This window comes from Dendropsophus ebraccatus, chromosome 1 (assembly GCF_027789765.1).
Source record: "Dendropsophus ebraccatus isolate aDenEbr1 chromosome 1, aDenEbr1.pat, whole genome shotgun sequence".
NCBI lineage: Eukaryota > Metazoa > Chordata > Amphibia > Anura > Hylidae > Dendropsophus > Dendropsophus ebraccatus.
The window spans coordinates 149,661,217-149,677,096 of NC_091454.1; the positions used below are offsets into that span (position 1 = coordinate 149,661,217).

At 38.4% G+C, this 15,880-nt stretch overlaps 1 protein-coding gene across 4 annotated transcripts in view; it reads left to right on the forward strand.

Moving 5' to 3' along the window:
* SHF (Src homology 2 domain containing F) overlaps window positions 1-15,880 on the forward strand; it is a 197,183-nt gene that overhangs the window by 45,069 nt on the left and 136,234 nt on the right. For all 4 annotated transcript variants that reach the window (XM_069981899.1, XM_069981909.1, XM_069981904.1 and 1 more), the window contains exon 2: window positions 1,589-1,718. In XM_069981899.1, coding sequence (XP_069838000.1) covers window positions 1,589-1,718 — 130 coding nt within the window. The remainder of the gene's footprint in view (window positions 1-1,588; window positions 1,719-15,880) is intronic.

The window sequence follows — 15,880 nt, forward strand, 5'->3', positions numbered from 1 at the left end:
GTTTATGTGGGAGTCATTTTGTGAAATTACAATAAGTGTGACATTATGTAAAAGATTTAAACCTGTATCTTATCTGTAATGGATGTAATGAGATCAGCCTAGCTCAACAGGTGATTCATTACACAGGCGTCTTTACAAAAAAAATAAAAAAAAGTCTGGGAAAAAAAAAAAATTCTGCCCCCTTAAGGCTCTTGTGCACAGGCCAATTATCAGCTAAACAAGCGTTTATAAACTCCTGTGCTCAATAATCTGCTCAATAATCTACCCATTGAAAAGGGCCAGTGATCAGCTGACAAATGAGAGTGAGAGCTTGTTCTTTAGCTGACGCAGTTTCATTGCATTACTAAATCACTTAATTGCAGAAATTATTTCATTCCATTAGATTGTTTACACATACTGTGTCATTAAGTTAAAGTTGGCGCTATTTTGCACAGCCTTACTGCATTACATTGCTGTTCAAACGTTCTTTATTGTGTTAACACAACGGAACTTGTGTGTGAATATAGCCTGAAAGTGTTATTGGCCGCACATGGTTCATTGTAAATGAGTGATGCGCAGCTGACAATGATATTAAAGGCTGCATGTACAACCCTGCTATCATTAGTGCAGCCCAGTCTGTAGTTGATTGTACCACATGAAAGCTAAATAAATGTGAGCCCACATTGTTAATCTGAACTCGTAATTGTGCAGGCATCAGTCCTGTATAAAAGGGCTTTTAGGCTCTGGGATTTGCATTTTGCATTGCCTAGAGCGTTCGTATAAGGGCCCTATTCTACCGGACGATTATCGTTTGCATAATCGTTCACGATTAACGATCTCAAACGACCGCTATTGTGAAAGACCTGAAAACATTCACTCATTTCCATGGAACGATAATCGTTACTTATGATCGTAATTGCGATAGTTTTTTCTTCGCTATTTATTCCCTATTGCGTTTGTATCTATTGCGAACGACCGAACAATGTCTTATTCAATGCGAACGATTTGCGAATGTTTTGCGAACGAGCAATGATAAAAATAGGTCCAGGTCTTATAAAGCGATCAACGATTTCTCGTTAGGTCGTTAATCGTTAACTGCATTTCAACCAAACGATTATCGTTTAGATTCGAACGATTTAACGATAATCTGAACGATAATCGTCCGGTGGAATAGGGCCCTAATGGTCCTTTTACACGGAACGATTGATCGTTCGTTTTTGCACGATAACTGTTGAATTCAAACAATAATCGTACGTGTAAACGCAGCGAACGATCAAACGACGAGCAAAAAATCGTTCATTTTGATCTTTCAACATGTTCTCAAATCATCGTTGATCGTTCGCAAAAAATTTGCAGATCGTTCAGTGTAAACAGTCTTTCAGTGATTTCACCTATGTGTGAGATAGGCTTAAACGAATTTTCCGTACGATGTATCGTTCCGTCTAAATGCTGATCGTTATTAAAAAAAAATTGTTCATTCAAAATCGTTAATCGTGCGATCGGGCAAATTATCACCATTATCACCAAGTACCATAAGTCTTTTATAATCCTGATACCAATGCAATATACTAATGTTTCTCTAAATATTGAATTCTTCTTTTCCCCATAGGTAATCATCCTTGAAGACTATGCAGACCCTTTTGATGCTAAGCAAGGCCCAGGAGGCCAGACAACGGCAGAAATTGTGACTGAGAATGATGGCTATATGGAGCCATATGAAGCTCAGAAAATGATGGCAGGTAAGCCGTGCTTCTTGTGAGAATATTTATTCATGTGCCATGTCCTTGGGAAGTCACGGTGAACCTTTTCTGACAATGTTCACTATGCAATAGTCAGATGCAATCTATATACATGTAATAGTTTCAGTAGGGATAGGAAACATTTGGCAGTTGAGGGAGACAGACTTTAATATGACTAGTTTAATCACAAGATTGATCACACAGCCCTTGATGCTGAAAAAAGTTTCTTACAGATATTATATTAATTATTGTAGAGCGTGAAATATAAGTTTACTAAAACCATCTCCTTATTATATCTCACAGGAGCTGGGAAAGTGCAAGGTTAAAAGCTTTCCTGTTGTAAAATGCTTAAGATCTGGAATAAATTGGTTTAATTATTAATGACTTGATAGTCCTTAGTGTCATTTACATTCATAAATGAGAATATCCTGTATAAATACTGCTGGAGAGTGCCGGGCTTACTCTGCTCCTAATGTGGAACACACCGTGCGATCATGTATTTTTCAAGTCAGTGTTACTTGTTATCTCGTTTGACATTTTATTCCTTCATGATGATTTCAGAAGCCCCAACAAAACTCAATTCATGGATTGTCCTGGACCATTTAAATTCTTATTTTGGTAGGGTTTTTCCTCGATACAGTTGCCTGCATTACTGTGCTGTGGCACAATAGATGCTTGTCTGAAATAAAACATATGTAGAAATGATTATTTATATACTGTGTGTGTGTGTGTGTGTGTGTGTGTGTATATATATATATATATATATATATATATATATATATATATATATATATATAATTATATAGTGTGTTATTATTAATCATATATTTTTATATATTTTTTTAATTTGATGGGTCCACTGCATGGCCTTTTATGCCACATTCACGCGTTGCGCGGCGCATATGCATACAGATCCCTTCGCTCCCAGCATCATTTTAGAGATGCTGCCCATGCAGGGGGGGCGGGTACTCCTTTATATGCCTTCCATGTCCGTTTTCAACGTGAAACATGGATCGTGTGAATGCAGCCTAAGACTACCTGTTCGCCAATCTCCTTAAGTAGACATATTATTCCCTCAGATTGGAAAAAAAAACCTTAGATATGTTTCAGTATTGTTGGAGGTTTATCAATAGAATGCTGCAGAAAAAAGAAAAAAAAAAGGAAAATCTGTTTGTCGGATATATTATCCGAGTGAAGAGTTGACACAAAGCTTGTTTCCATTTCACTCAAGACAGGCCAATAATTTCATTGGGAACTGTGTAATACTTCAATTCCTCTGTGATAGAGCTCCAATGAAAATGTACATTTGACAATTTTCCTCACAAATTACAGCTGTTTGTTTAAAGAGGATGTACCACCAGGTACATCCTCTTAAATTTAACACACCAATAGATTGGCGCCATCATGGGGAAGCCAGTGTCGTGGTCTGTTTTTCGAACAGCGGCCCGGTTCCCGTGTACAGCGCCATTCTATCCAGCAGTACCGTGCAGTGCTAAAGCACTGGAGGTCGGCCAGCCCACCCCCAGTGGGAGGGAATTCCCTCCCCTCTATAACGCGGCTCCATTGATTCTAATGGAGCCGCGTCATAGAGGGGAGGGAATTCCCTCCCACTGAAGGCGGGCCGGCCGGCCTCCAGTGCTTAAGCACTGGCCGGTACTGCTGGATAGAATGGCGCTGTACACGGGAACGGGGCCGCGGTTCAAAAAAACAGACCGCAGCACCGGCTTCCCCATGACGGCGCCGATCTATCGGTGTGTTAAATTCAAGAGTATGTACCTGGTGGTACATCCTTTTTAAGGTCTCTGTAGCCAGATACCTTAAGGCTAGGTGCACATCAGAAAGTAGCCTTCCATGCGTTCAATTCTTGCTGATGTGCTGATTCAAATGTTCAAAATGTGCTGATTGTAGACTGTAGATTGTAAGGGTGCCTTTACACAGAGATTTATCTAAATGATTTTTGAAGCCCATGCCACAAATGGATTTGTAATGAGGAGAAATCTCAGTCTTTCCTTTTATAACCTGTTCTCTGTTTAAAGTCTGTTCCTGGCTTTGGCTTCAAAAATCTGTCAGATAAATCTCTCTGTGTAAAGACACCCTAGGGGCCCTGTTCCAAGGCTGATTTAAGGCTACAAACAAGCGCAGATCAGTGAGATTGGAGCTTGCTTGCAATGCCGTATGATGGATTCTGCAGCTTGGCCGCACAAACAATAGCTGCAACCATTTAAATGAATTATTATTGGCCACACAACTGCTCTTTTTAGATTTGAGTTAAAAATATTTTATCTGGCTGCACAAAAGATTCAATGGGTCAATGGCTGATCGCCGGCTTTTATTACATGGACTGGTTATCTGCTATCATTCAGTGACACATGACATCAAAAAAGCTGTCCAAAAAATAAGAACAAATGGTAAACCTTGCTTTTGTGTATATAAGGATACAGGAGCTTTCAGTAAAATGATTAATATTAGAAACAAGAAATAAGGACTGGTGATGAGAAACATGAGACAGGTGATATCTCTACTTTTATATTCCCAACATGTGTGGGTAAGAAATATTTTCCACATGAGCAGAATAACCTTTCCTTCCCCACAAATTAATAAGGGGATTGCTTTACCCCACGCTTCTTGCGTTTTAGTTTATATAAACTTCTATAAAATTTCCTCTTTCAATTAGTTTAATATCTCTTTGGAGATGCCAGAAATTCCCTTTGCTGTCCATATTCTCCTTCTAATTAGAGTGTCCTCAGCATTTGCTGGACTTGTTAACTCTTGTGTTGGATACTGTCACCTCCAAAATGTGCTGAATGGTAAGCGGACTCCAGCTGTGCTCAGAATTAGCAATATCTCTGGATACTTACAAAGCAAAATGTGCCGCTGCTGAACAGTGAGCTTTACAGAGTAATAACTAATTTGGGTGATGGATTGCACAGTGACAGCGAGAATACATTGGTGACTTTAATATTATATCACACTTCCTAAGGTCTATTAGGAGGAATCCACACTAGTTTATCAGGATCAGTGCTGGATTCATTAACTACTGTTGATTACTGAAGACTTCTCATCAATTTTTGGCTGACTGCTGTAACTTATGTTGTTCTGCTTCACGAGAATGATTTCTCCAGGCTTTGCTTTGAATCTTATTTGTGAGCTGAACCGCTCTGATGTGCAGCAAGGGAACGTATTTAAGGGTCATTTCTGTGTAGACTTGGGAGACGTGCACAATAGAAAAGTTCCTACTCATTAAAGCTCTGATCATCTTCTCGCTATGGTACCTGTCTAGGGGGGTATGTATTAGGCAGCGCGTAAACAATTAGTTCTTAAAGATGTATTGTTAGCAGCAAAAATGGCCAAATAGAAGCAACTGGGCAACTTTTACAAAGGCCAAATTGTGGTGGCTAGACGAGTGGGCCAGAGCTTCTCCAAAATAGCAGGGGTTTTCAGTATGATAGAGGTATTTACCCATGAAAAGTGGCTTAAAAAAAGGACTACCAACCGCAGGGTTATGGCTACCCAAGACTTAAAGGTGTACTTCTGGCAGGAAACTTTTTAAATATGTGCTGCGGATAGGTCATTTGACAATAATTAAGTGTACTTACATCCCTGGCTCCTGCTGCACCACTGGTATCTTGCTGATCTGTACTGCTATTTGGCTTCTTCCAGGACCTGGTGGTGTCAGCCCTGCCAAGCCAATCGGCGGCTGCAGCGGTGTTGTCTGGACCCGAGCAAACAGCGGGACGGATCACAATAACAAAAAAATGTTGCCATTTGGTATTGTAGTAAATAGATTATAAAATGTAGCCACCTTTTAAAGTAAATGTACCATCAAGTGCATCGCTTTAAGTTTTTTATATGACTAGACCGGCGCATCGATGCTGGTGCCGCCGTCCTTTTTCTTTGAAACGCTGCCCGATTCCTGCCCATGGCGCTGGTCTATTTCCGGACACACATTTATGGGGGACTTCACGTGTTCTGTGAATGGTCTGTAAATATGGACAATGCACTACAGCACAGAATTTGAAACTCCCAACATTATGATTGATACTGATAAATCTCCCTATCAGCTTTCCACTTCTGCCTGCAGCTGAGCAGACATTTTCAGTTTAAAAAGTCCAGGCCTAGAAACTAAACTTTAAGTCCTAGTGAACTTATGAACCAAAGTTGATTGTTACAACAGAAAAGGAAAATTGCATTTTAAGATTGGAAAGACCTCAGCTGACAGTCATCATTTCATACATTCTAACATTGTGCAAAATCTACAATTTACATACATATAATCTGTTAGTAGGAAATAATCCGTTTATCCTCTGGTATGAGTCCCTGAACTCCTCCAACAATTGCTCAGTGCTTCTGTAAAATTCCTCAGATTTCTTCATACTAAAAATGCTGTCAGACTAGTATTTTCACTGCAATGAATGGAATGTTATGGTTTCACCCATATACTGTGGTCATGATTTATGGGTCTTTTTAAAATAGTTACTCCATAGGAAAAGCCACTAACGTCACAAATATTCTACGTCAAACACTAAAAGAAAATAGTTAGGTTTTTGTCTCAGTATTTTACACACCTGAAACTAGAAAAATAGAGGACACAGATTTTTATAAACTTAAAGGGGCATTCACACGTTCTGTGATTAGAGTCCATGTACCAAAGATGTGCTACGGACTAAAATGCAGAATTTCCAGTATCATTATTATTAGAGATAAGCGAGCATGCTCGTCCCAGCTTTCTACTCGTTCGAGTATTAGGGTACTCGATGGTGCTCGTTACTCGGACAAGCATCTCACAATACTCGAGACAATGGCATCTTCCTCTTCCTGCATGTTTGGCGTTTTTTGCGGGAAGAATCTTTGGGAGCTTGTAGCATCACGTGGGAACCCTACATGTCGATAGCAGTGATTGGCTGGCCAGATCAGATGACCTGGGCATATAAGAATCAGGTCCTGTGATGCTCTCTTCAGATGCAGGCTGGATGAGATTAGGGAGAGCTGCTGTCTGTCAGGAAGAGTGTTAGGGTGGGGTAAATAGTGTTTGTTAGGCAGGAATCATCCACAAAGAACCCAACAGTCCTTCTAAGGGCTACAACTACATTTTTTTTTTTTTTTGCCTCCTCTTGGCTGCTGGCTGGAACTAGTCCAGCTACCGCCATCTTGGCTGCACACTGTACAGAGCGACTGTTGCCAGAAAGGGGACAGCATGTTGTCCACATAGACCCCAAAGAAATTGCCCAAAGTCCTCTCAGTACTCATTTTTGCTGCTGCTGTACCTTGGCTTGCCGGGATCTGTAGTGCAGCTACACCTATCCTGCCTGTGCGGTGTAACTGTGCTCTAAAACAAACAGCACCTGGCACACACAGACTCCATGGATTACACCAAAAGTCCTCCTAGTTGGGTGCTTTTCTTACATGTGTCAGCACATGTGCCTTGCCCATCTTGGTCTGGGTCAGCAAAATTGTATTGAGGGCCATCCCCTGGCTTTTGTCCATAATCTGGCATCCATGCATGCTACCCCTGCGGTTTCCTGTCCATTTCTGTGTTGTTTCCATCATTTTCTGAGGTTTTCAGGCAACCTTCCCCCTGCCGAGCTTTGGTCCCCTGCAAAAAATGCTCAAGTTTTCCATCCACTTCAAAGGGTTCGTTACTTGAAACGAGCACCCGAGCATTGGGAAGTATTCGTCTCAAGTATCGAGCACCCGAGCATTTTAGTACTCGTTTTTCTCTAATTATTATGCCAGAAGCTCTGAAACAGATTAAATCTTCACACTACTGTACTGCTACCAGGACTCCCAAGGCTACGTCCAACTTCTCAGTGAGAGTCAAATGCCGAGGTTTGGGTTTGGACGAACCCATATCTTTGACAAGTTTGCTCACTGCTAGTGACAGGTCCTCTTTAGGGTATGTTCACACTGAGGAATAGGCAAGGATTTTCAAGTAGAATCCATGCTTAATTTTGCGCGCATTCTGCTTAAATCTGTTGGTCACATGGTGAAGTTTATGCACGGAATGCTGCGCCACGGATTTGCTTCCCGCCTAAAGAATTGACATTCCAATTCTTTGGTTGAATTCTGCAAGAGAAATCCTATAGAAGTCATTGGGACTTCGAATTTCTGCGTCTATCCTGTGCCTATTCCATCAGAATTGAAGAGAAGGAAATTTTTAAACATAAAACTTTTCTCTTCAATTCCTCACCTGTTCCTCAGTGTGAACATACCCTCAAGAATGCAAAAATGCTCCCTCCACAATAGGGGAGCTGTAGCATTTTGTGCATTTATATAAAATGTTCGTTTATTTATCATGAACAGCAGAACTTCTAGATGTAATTTTTCCCAGCTTGCTTTGAGCAAAGATTTGTTCTTTTATCCTTCAGTTGTTGTTTTTCAGCTCTTTTGCACGCCAGTACTTAGTTACTTCATATGCCTTCTTCCTTGGCGCTTAGTTGCCCCATCTGGTCATCGAATTCTCTGCCATTTCGAATATTTTGTACTATAATCTTTATGCTGCTATAGTATGCAGACTCCTTTCAAGCAGTTTGCTGTCCTGAAATGTTTGAATTATGCTTGCCATATGTCTGTGCCTTGTGCAACTTGACCTTAATCTTTAAATATCTTTTTTTTTTTTTTTTACCTAAAGGTTTCAGTAATATTTCTACTGTGGTAACCAATGGTCTGGAAATCCTTCTGGTCCAGATTTCTTTAAACAAATCTTTGAATGGCAATTTTAGTCTAAACTCTCCCATTTTATTTTTTATATAAATATCAGATATACCTTTTTATAAAAGCAAGTCTTAAGAGTCAAACAAGGAGCTCATATAAACACAACTCAAACCCTCAATTATAGCCTTTACATTTAGTCGATAGTAAAGGGTTTCTCCAGGATTTGGTGACTGATAGACTATCCTAAGAACAGGCCATCATTTAAAGGTCCGTGATCGTCAGATCGTTTGGGCAGCCCATAGGAGACAGCGGTGGTCTGCTGCTGCTGCTCCTATTACACAGAGCGACAGCAGCAGTTGCCATTCTGATCAGTAGCATTTTAGCCTGTTGAAAGACAATGATCAGCCGACAACGTGCATGTTGGCTGATCGTTGTCTTTTATTACACAAAGCGATTATAGCCCGTAGGGGCTGATAATCGCTTTGTGTAATAGGGCCTTAAGTTGCAAAACCTCACCCAAACTGGAGACAAGAGTGATGTTGAGTCAATGTATAATTGATGTTCTTACTTGGTTAGCATTAGTTCATTAGCTGTCGTTGCATTATTTCACAGCATGCACTAGGCCAATGGCAAACAAATAGTTAAACACGAACTGGAGAGAATGGAACCGCTGCACATCCCATCTATGGCTGATACTAATGCCGCTAGGCCTATATTAAAAATCAACACCAGAGTGTCTGTATATGAATTGATCAAGCCATATTGCCCCGTGTACCACCGCACAGGTCCTCTGGTCCACACGGGTCCCTACGCTGACTCCACACCGTGTCGGTCAACGTGCATGTTGGCTGATCATTGTCTTTTATTACACAAAGCGATTATCGCCCGTAGGGGCTGATAATCGCTTTGTGTAATCGGGCCTTAAGTTGCAAAACCTCACCCAAACTGGAGACAAGAGTGATGCTGTCTTTTCAAGAAATTGGCCATGTTTTACCAATGTTTGATAACCCCTTTAAGACTATGGGATTAAGATTAAGTAGACTGGCTGCTAAGTGTCCATTACCCCATTATACCCATTTATAACAAACTTTCTACAGATTTTTCCAGTATTTACAACATTTATATATACAAAGGTATTGCATCAGTTCCACTGAGAAGGATCTATAGTATGTGGACATGTTTGGCAGATACATGGCTTTTCAAGTCAATTGATATATTGGCAGTTCTGTACTGTATCTCTCTTAGGTTTTCACAGCAGGACTGATGTAGTTTCATCAGGAGTATATTGACTGGCTATGGGTCACAAAGACTTCTGCACTCCAAAGAGAAGCTGATCTATAAATAAATTACATAGTTAATGAAGAGCAATGGGGGTGGTGAAGGCAAAAATATCCATGTGTTTCACTTTAACGAAGAGCATTACAAGTGGGTTTTAGCTGTAGTGGAAATTAATATATGTACTTCTGTTCAGCTGTTCAAGTCCATGACTCTTACCTGTGTATATAGTTCTAAGAACTACCTGGTAAGATGATTTTTTTCTTCTCTCCAGATGTCCAGCTGGGAATCAATGATGAAATATAAGACCCTATACATACACTATTGTATTTTGGGTCAGTGACATTTTTTTCAATATAGATCCTAGAATTGTATGATCAAAGAATAACATTGCTTATTGTAATGCCCGAATGAGTGTGGACCTGTTGTGCTACCCTACTGGTTTAAATAAGAGTACTTTAGTTAATATTTTTTTCTTTTTAAGTCAATTGGTATCAAAGTTATATAGATTTGTAGATTATTATTATTATTATTATTATTAATAATAATAATAATAATAATAATAATAATAATAATAATAATAATAATAATAATAATAATAATAATAATAATAATAATAATAATAATAATAATAATAATAATAATAATAATAATAATAATAATAATAATAATAATAATAATAATAATAATAATAATAATAATAATAATAATATTATTATTATTATTATTATTATTATTATTATTATTATTATTATTATTATTATTATTATTATTATTATTATTATTATTATTATTATTATTATTATTATTATTATTATTATTATTATTATTATTATTATTATTATTATTATTATTATTATTATTATTATTATTATTATTATTATTATTATTATTATTATTATTATTATTATTATTATTATTATTATTATTATTATTATTATTATTATTATTATTATTATTATTATTATTATTATTATTATTATTATTATTATTATTATTATTATTATTATTATTATTATTATTATTATTATTATGTCTCCCAGTTCTTATTAGCTGCTGTATGTCTTGCAGGAAGTTTTTTTTTTTTCTTTTTTTCCCCCCAACCTACTACCACCTCTGTCTGTGATGGAAACTTTACAACTTAGTAGAAAATCCCCATGGTAAACACCTCTGGACAGTTTCTGTCACGGACAGAGGTGGCATCAGAGAACACTGTCAGACTGGAAAAAACACACCACTTTCCGCAGGGCATACAGCAGCTGATATGTACAGGACTGCTTTAGATTTTTAAATAGAAGTAAATTACAAATCTATATAACTTTCTGACACCCAAAAAAAAATTGAGATGGGGAAAATTTGCATGCTTGAAGCAGCTGTGTTTGAGTTTTTATATGCAAGTGAGAAAAATTACACACAATTCTAAAAATTTTTCGAATAGGAGTTGCTTTTTGTACACACAGAAAAAAGAAATTGGTTATTAGGCTGAATTATAAATCTCCCCAAAGTCTATTGTGTCCATATTGTTTATTTTGACGTTTATTAACAGTATCATGTATAGAATTTATAAAGGATGATCTATTTTTAGATTTTCCTTCCAGTTGAACCAATGCTAGATTAATCTTGTGGGTTATGCTGCTTTTATTGCTTATTTCCATAGAACATCTGTGTGACTAGTAAGAATTTATGTACAGGGCTCCATTACTTATCTGTCATGTATGGATATGTGATACAGCATCCACAGAAATCTAGGGGTCCACGTTGTACTACTATATGCCTCAGACTTTCAATGTTTCCTAGAGTCATTATGGTCCCAAAGGATGAAATGAGGGAAATGTTTCATTGCATTTCATCTTATGTAGATAATTATATTGGCAGCATATGTAAGGCAGTACACAGCAGCACACACATTGCTCTCAGCTTCGCAATGTAGAAGGGCAGTGCTGCTATAAAGGGCCCATGAACATGGCATTGCCATGTTGAGTCAATGTATAATTGATGTTCTTACTTGGTTAGCATTAGTTCATTAGCTGTCGTTGCATTATTTCACAGCATGCACTAGGCCAATGGCAAACAAATAGTTAAACCTTATGGTATTTCAGGGTTTTCTCTTTGCATTCCCGTGCTTTACTTTAAGTGTCATGTATTGTGATATGTAAAGAAATAAAGGAATTAACCATGACCGGTTAAGAATTCAAACAGGTTCTGTCACGCTGTTTCTGTGGACGTCACAGGAATATTGTAAATCAGGATCTTCCATTAATAATGCATTAAAGTCTGAAATATGAGAAGCAAACTGGGAAGCTTGGAAAATGCAAAAAAAAAAAATCATGTGCACTGGAATTTTTTTAATATTATTATTATTACTACTACCAGATATGTTTTGCAGAACTTTGTTTTTAGGCAGGAGCTATACCCAAGCTACTGTAGCTGTGTCTCACGTCAGATGGCTCATAAATATTTTCTGTGTTTTTTTTTTTTTTTTTACTTTGGATTTCACACCCTGTGGTGCACTTGCGGCAATAAGAACTTTTATTAGACCACGACAGTCTACAGGAATACAGACACACAAAAGTCACCTGTACATACAAGGGCAACTTGTTTGCGGCTAGGATGGCGAAATAAGTAAATTGTGTGTATGTGTAATTGCTGTATGAGAAAATATCATGAAGATGACTGCAGCTGACTCTTACTACTTAAAGGGGAATTATCAGCAGGTTTGTGCAAGCAAACCTGCTGATATCCCCCTCCAGCTCCATACCTAATGTGAATAAGCCACTGTGCTTCCTGTTATTGTCGGGCCTGCAATTTTTGTGCAGTTTAAGACATAAATTTAAAATGTGCTTTTTAGGACCACTGGGGGCGTTTCTCAGACCCACAGAGCACAGTCCTCTCCCGCTCGTTCTCACGATTGGTACAGGTCTGAACACTCAGACCCAGACCGATCAAAACTTTTGAGATGTCTCTAACACTGTGTATGTTGCTTGAATAAACTCCACCGTATTTCTGACTACTGGATGCAGCCGGATCCCTTCTGTTCTGGATATCAATGGTTTCCAATTGGGATTGGAGACCTCCAGGCGTGCGTCCCACATTTTCTATCACCCTACACTATTGTGTCTGGTGCTGTTAGACTCTTTTATTGATGGTATGTCTCTCTGACATGTCAAAAGCTTTTTATGATGACAGGTACACTTAAAAAAAAAAAAAAAAAAAGGCATGATTTTGAGATATTAACTAGAGATGAGCGAACCTCGAGCATGCTCGAGTTCATCCGAACCCGAGCGATCAGCATTTGATTAGCTCGGGCTGCTGAAGTTGTATAAAGCCCTAAGGCTATGTGGAAATCATGGATATAGTCATTGGCTGTATCCATGTTTTCCAGACAACCTTAGAGCTTTATCCAACTTCAGCAGCCCCCGCTAATCAAATGTCGAACGATCGGATTCAGATGGACTCGAGCATGTTTGAAGTTCGCTCATCTCTAATATTAACCCTTCAGCGTGGTGACTTTGTGATTTAATTTTGTTACTGCTGTTGGACTCCTGAGAGTCCTCTCCACGGTGCACAGCTATTTCTCATTCTCTCCATTTCAGAAATCCGACCTTAGTTGTTGTCCCTGCTGTACTTAAGCCTGACATACTTTCCCTTGCTTTTTAAGCCAATGCTCTCTGCAAATGCCATTATAGTGCGGGAGAAAGTTCACAGGACCAAACAGAATTGCAGTATACAGAGTATACTATATAGTGCTACATTATCATACTATAGACCTCCTGCACCACTGCTCCAGTCCTCTCTCCCACCTCTGTTCCTAGCACTGAAGCCCTGGCTTAAATAGTCATGTACTATATTCTGATAACTCCAGTGATTGACTGCAGTGATTACATGGATAGATGGGCACGTCATCATTGCAGCCATTTAAACCAAGCCCAACATGGAACATGGGAACTAGGCACTACGAGAATTAAGCCCCTATTACACCAAGTGATTGTCATTTAAAGATTCGCTGTTACGATCGGTTGCTAGCGATAACTAGCGATTTCATAGTGAATTATTTACATGTTATTACACAAAACAATTTCTCTACTGAAAGATCACTTTTGGAGTTGTTTATATGTTCGCTTAATAGGTGCAAGAGAAAAATGGTTGATCATGTAAGTTTTTTTAACAAATGACCAAAAGATTTTATTTTACACAAACGTATTATTATTATTATTATTATTTATTATTATTAGTATTATTATTATTAGACCAACAGTTTTTTTTCGACATGCTGAAAGGTCATGATGAACGAGAATATAGCAATTTTGTGTTCATGGTTTGCTTGTTTACACCTATTACACGTAACGATGAATGCCAACAGTCTATAGTTTGGGCGGCTTTCCAAACCATAATCGATCTGAGTAATAGGGCCTTTAAACAGGTAAATATAGTGCATGTTTTTTTTCTTAAGCATCACAATCCCAAGCAGTAGAAAAAAAAATTGTATAATTTTATGGTGGTGCATATATTTGGCACTTGTACATGTCTAACCTGTCCATTTCATACATTGTCCCAGCTTTAATAGAAAACATTGATATATTTTTGTGTTTAGACTTTCATTATTAGGGTACAAACCCACTTGATGTATTTGCTGCGTGAATCAGTCTTAAAAATAAGCAGGCAAAACGCAGGTTGGCTTTATACGATTGTTCTGCGTTAAAATACGCAAGTGCGTATTTTTGAAGCGTGAAGCTTGTTGTTAGCAAAGCATCAGTTGTTAACAACCTGTGCGAAAAACACATGTAGCTTCACGCTTCAAAAATACGCAATTGCGTATTTTAACTCAGAACAATTGTATAAAGCCAACCTGCGTTTTGCCTGCTTATTTTTAAGACTGATTCACGCAGCAAATAGGTCAAGTGGGTTTGTACCCTTACTGTAGAGCCAAAAATGTGAAGCATCCCCTTCCTATTCCAGGTGTCTTTTAGACTCCTTTCTCTCATGCTTTCCTGCTGTATTTTTTTGTACTTATCAATCTAGTTTGATCTTCCGCCATGTTTACCATTGCTTGAACGTGCTCCTGTGTCTTTAATCCTTCTTGACCTTGGCTGCTCTGCATCTCTGCCTTGTGTGTTCTGGCCGCCTACAGAGTCATTTTACAGATAAATAATTTAGCGCTGCTGTGTTAAGTGAAGTCTTTGCATTGATGCATGCTTGCTTTGTTGTCTCACTGCAGCTTGGTAAAGTACTATAGGCTTACAGTCCTCTTTTCTGCCCATAAATTGAAGGTTGTAGGTTTTGTTGGAGCAGATGGCAAAGACAGTGGGTTCCCTAAGTAATTTCCCTAAGGTGTCTGTGACATTTTCTGCACACTTTTATGCCATTTTTTTTCCTGGTACTGTAAATGCCTGAATATTTTTTAACAGTTTTATGTCAATTTATGTTTTTTAAAATAGGCCTAACTTGTATAATGTAGGATAAATGTTATATTCAACGGGAAAGCAACATAGATATTGCCATATTTAATGCTGAACTTATATGTACTATTTTATGGATTGAGTTCTTTGTTACATCCTTAGATAGTGCCTGGTTATTTTGACTTGGCCGACAAAAAGTCTTGTACAATACAGCTTATTAATATTAGAAAATGTGGCTTGATCTTAAAATAGTCGACAATAAACCTTAGCAGCCATACACATTAAGCCTGTACAGACAATCCTCTATTAGCACTCATCCACCATGCCAAATGAGTCTGCTATAAAAATAGTACCCCCTTAATTATTAAAACTTTTTTTTAAAGGTAGCCATAAATAAACGTTCAGCTGACTATCTCTCCGGATCCCTTCATATGCATGAAAATTTGTTTCGTTGAATAGATGGTCCCACTAAAACTGGTAGGTTTAGCCGACCGTTATGCTCATAACATCCTCCCCTCCACCCAGGGCACTAAATTCCTTGGGTACATCCTTGGTACAGACCAATTTCACATAAGCGCGTTACATGCATATTTTTGAATTCTTCCAGACATAACTCCCGACCTGACTGTGTTTCTAGTGACCAGAACTGACAGTTGTCAGTTGGGGTCATCAGACCCATGGTCCACCCCGGGACTTGGTCTGTGAGGGTATGTTCCCACTGCGGAATAGTGGGGAAACAAAAAGGCGAAGGGCGCTTCCTAGTGCAATATATCCAATGTGAACAGGAGTAAGTGACTCATGGAGGCTCACTCACCTTGTGTGGTTGTGCAAATGTAGGCA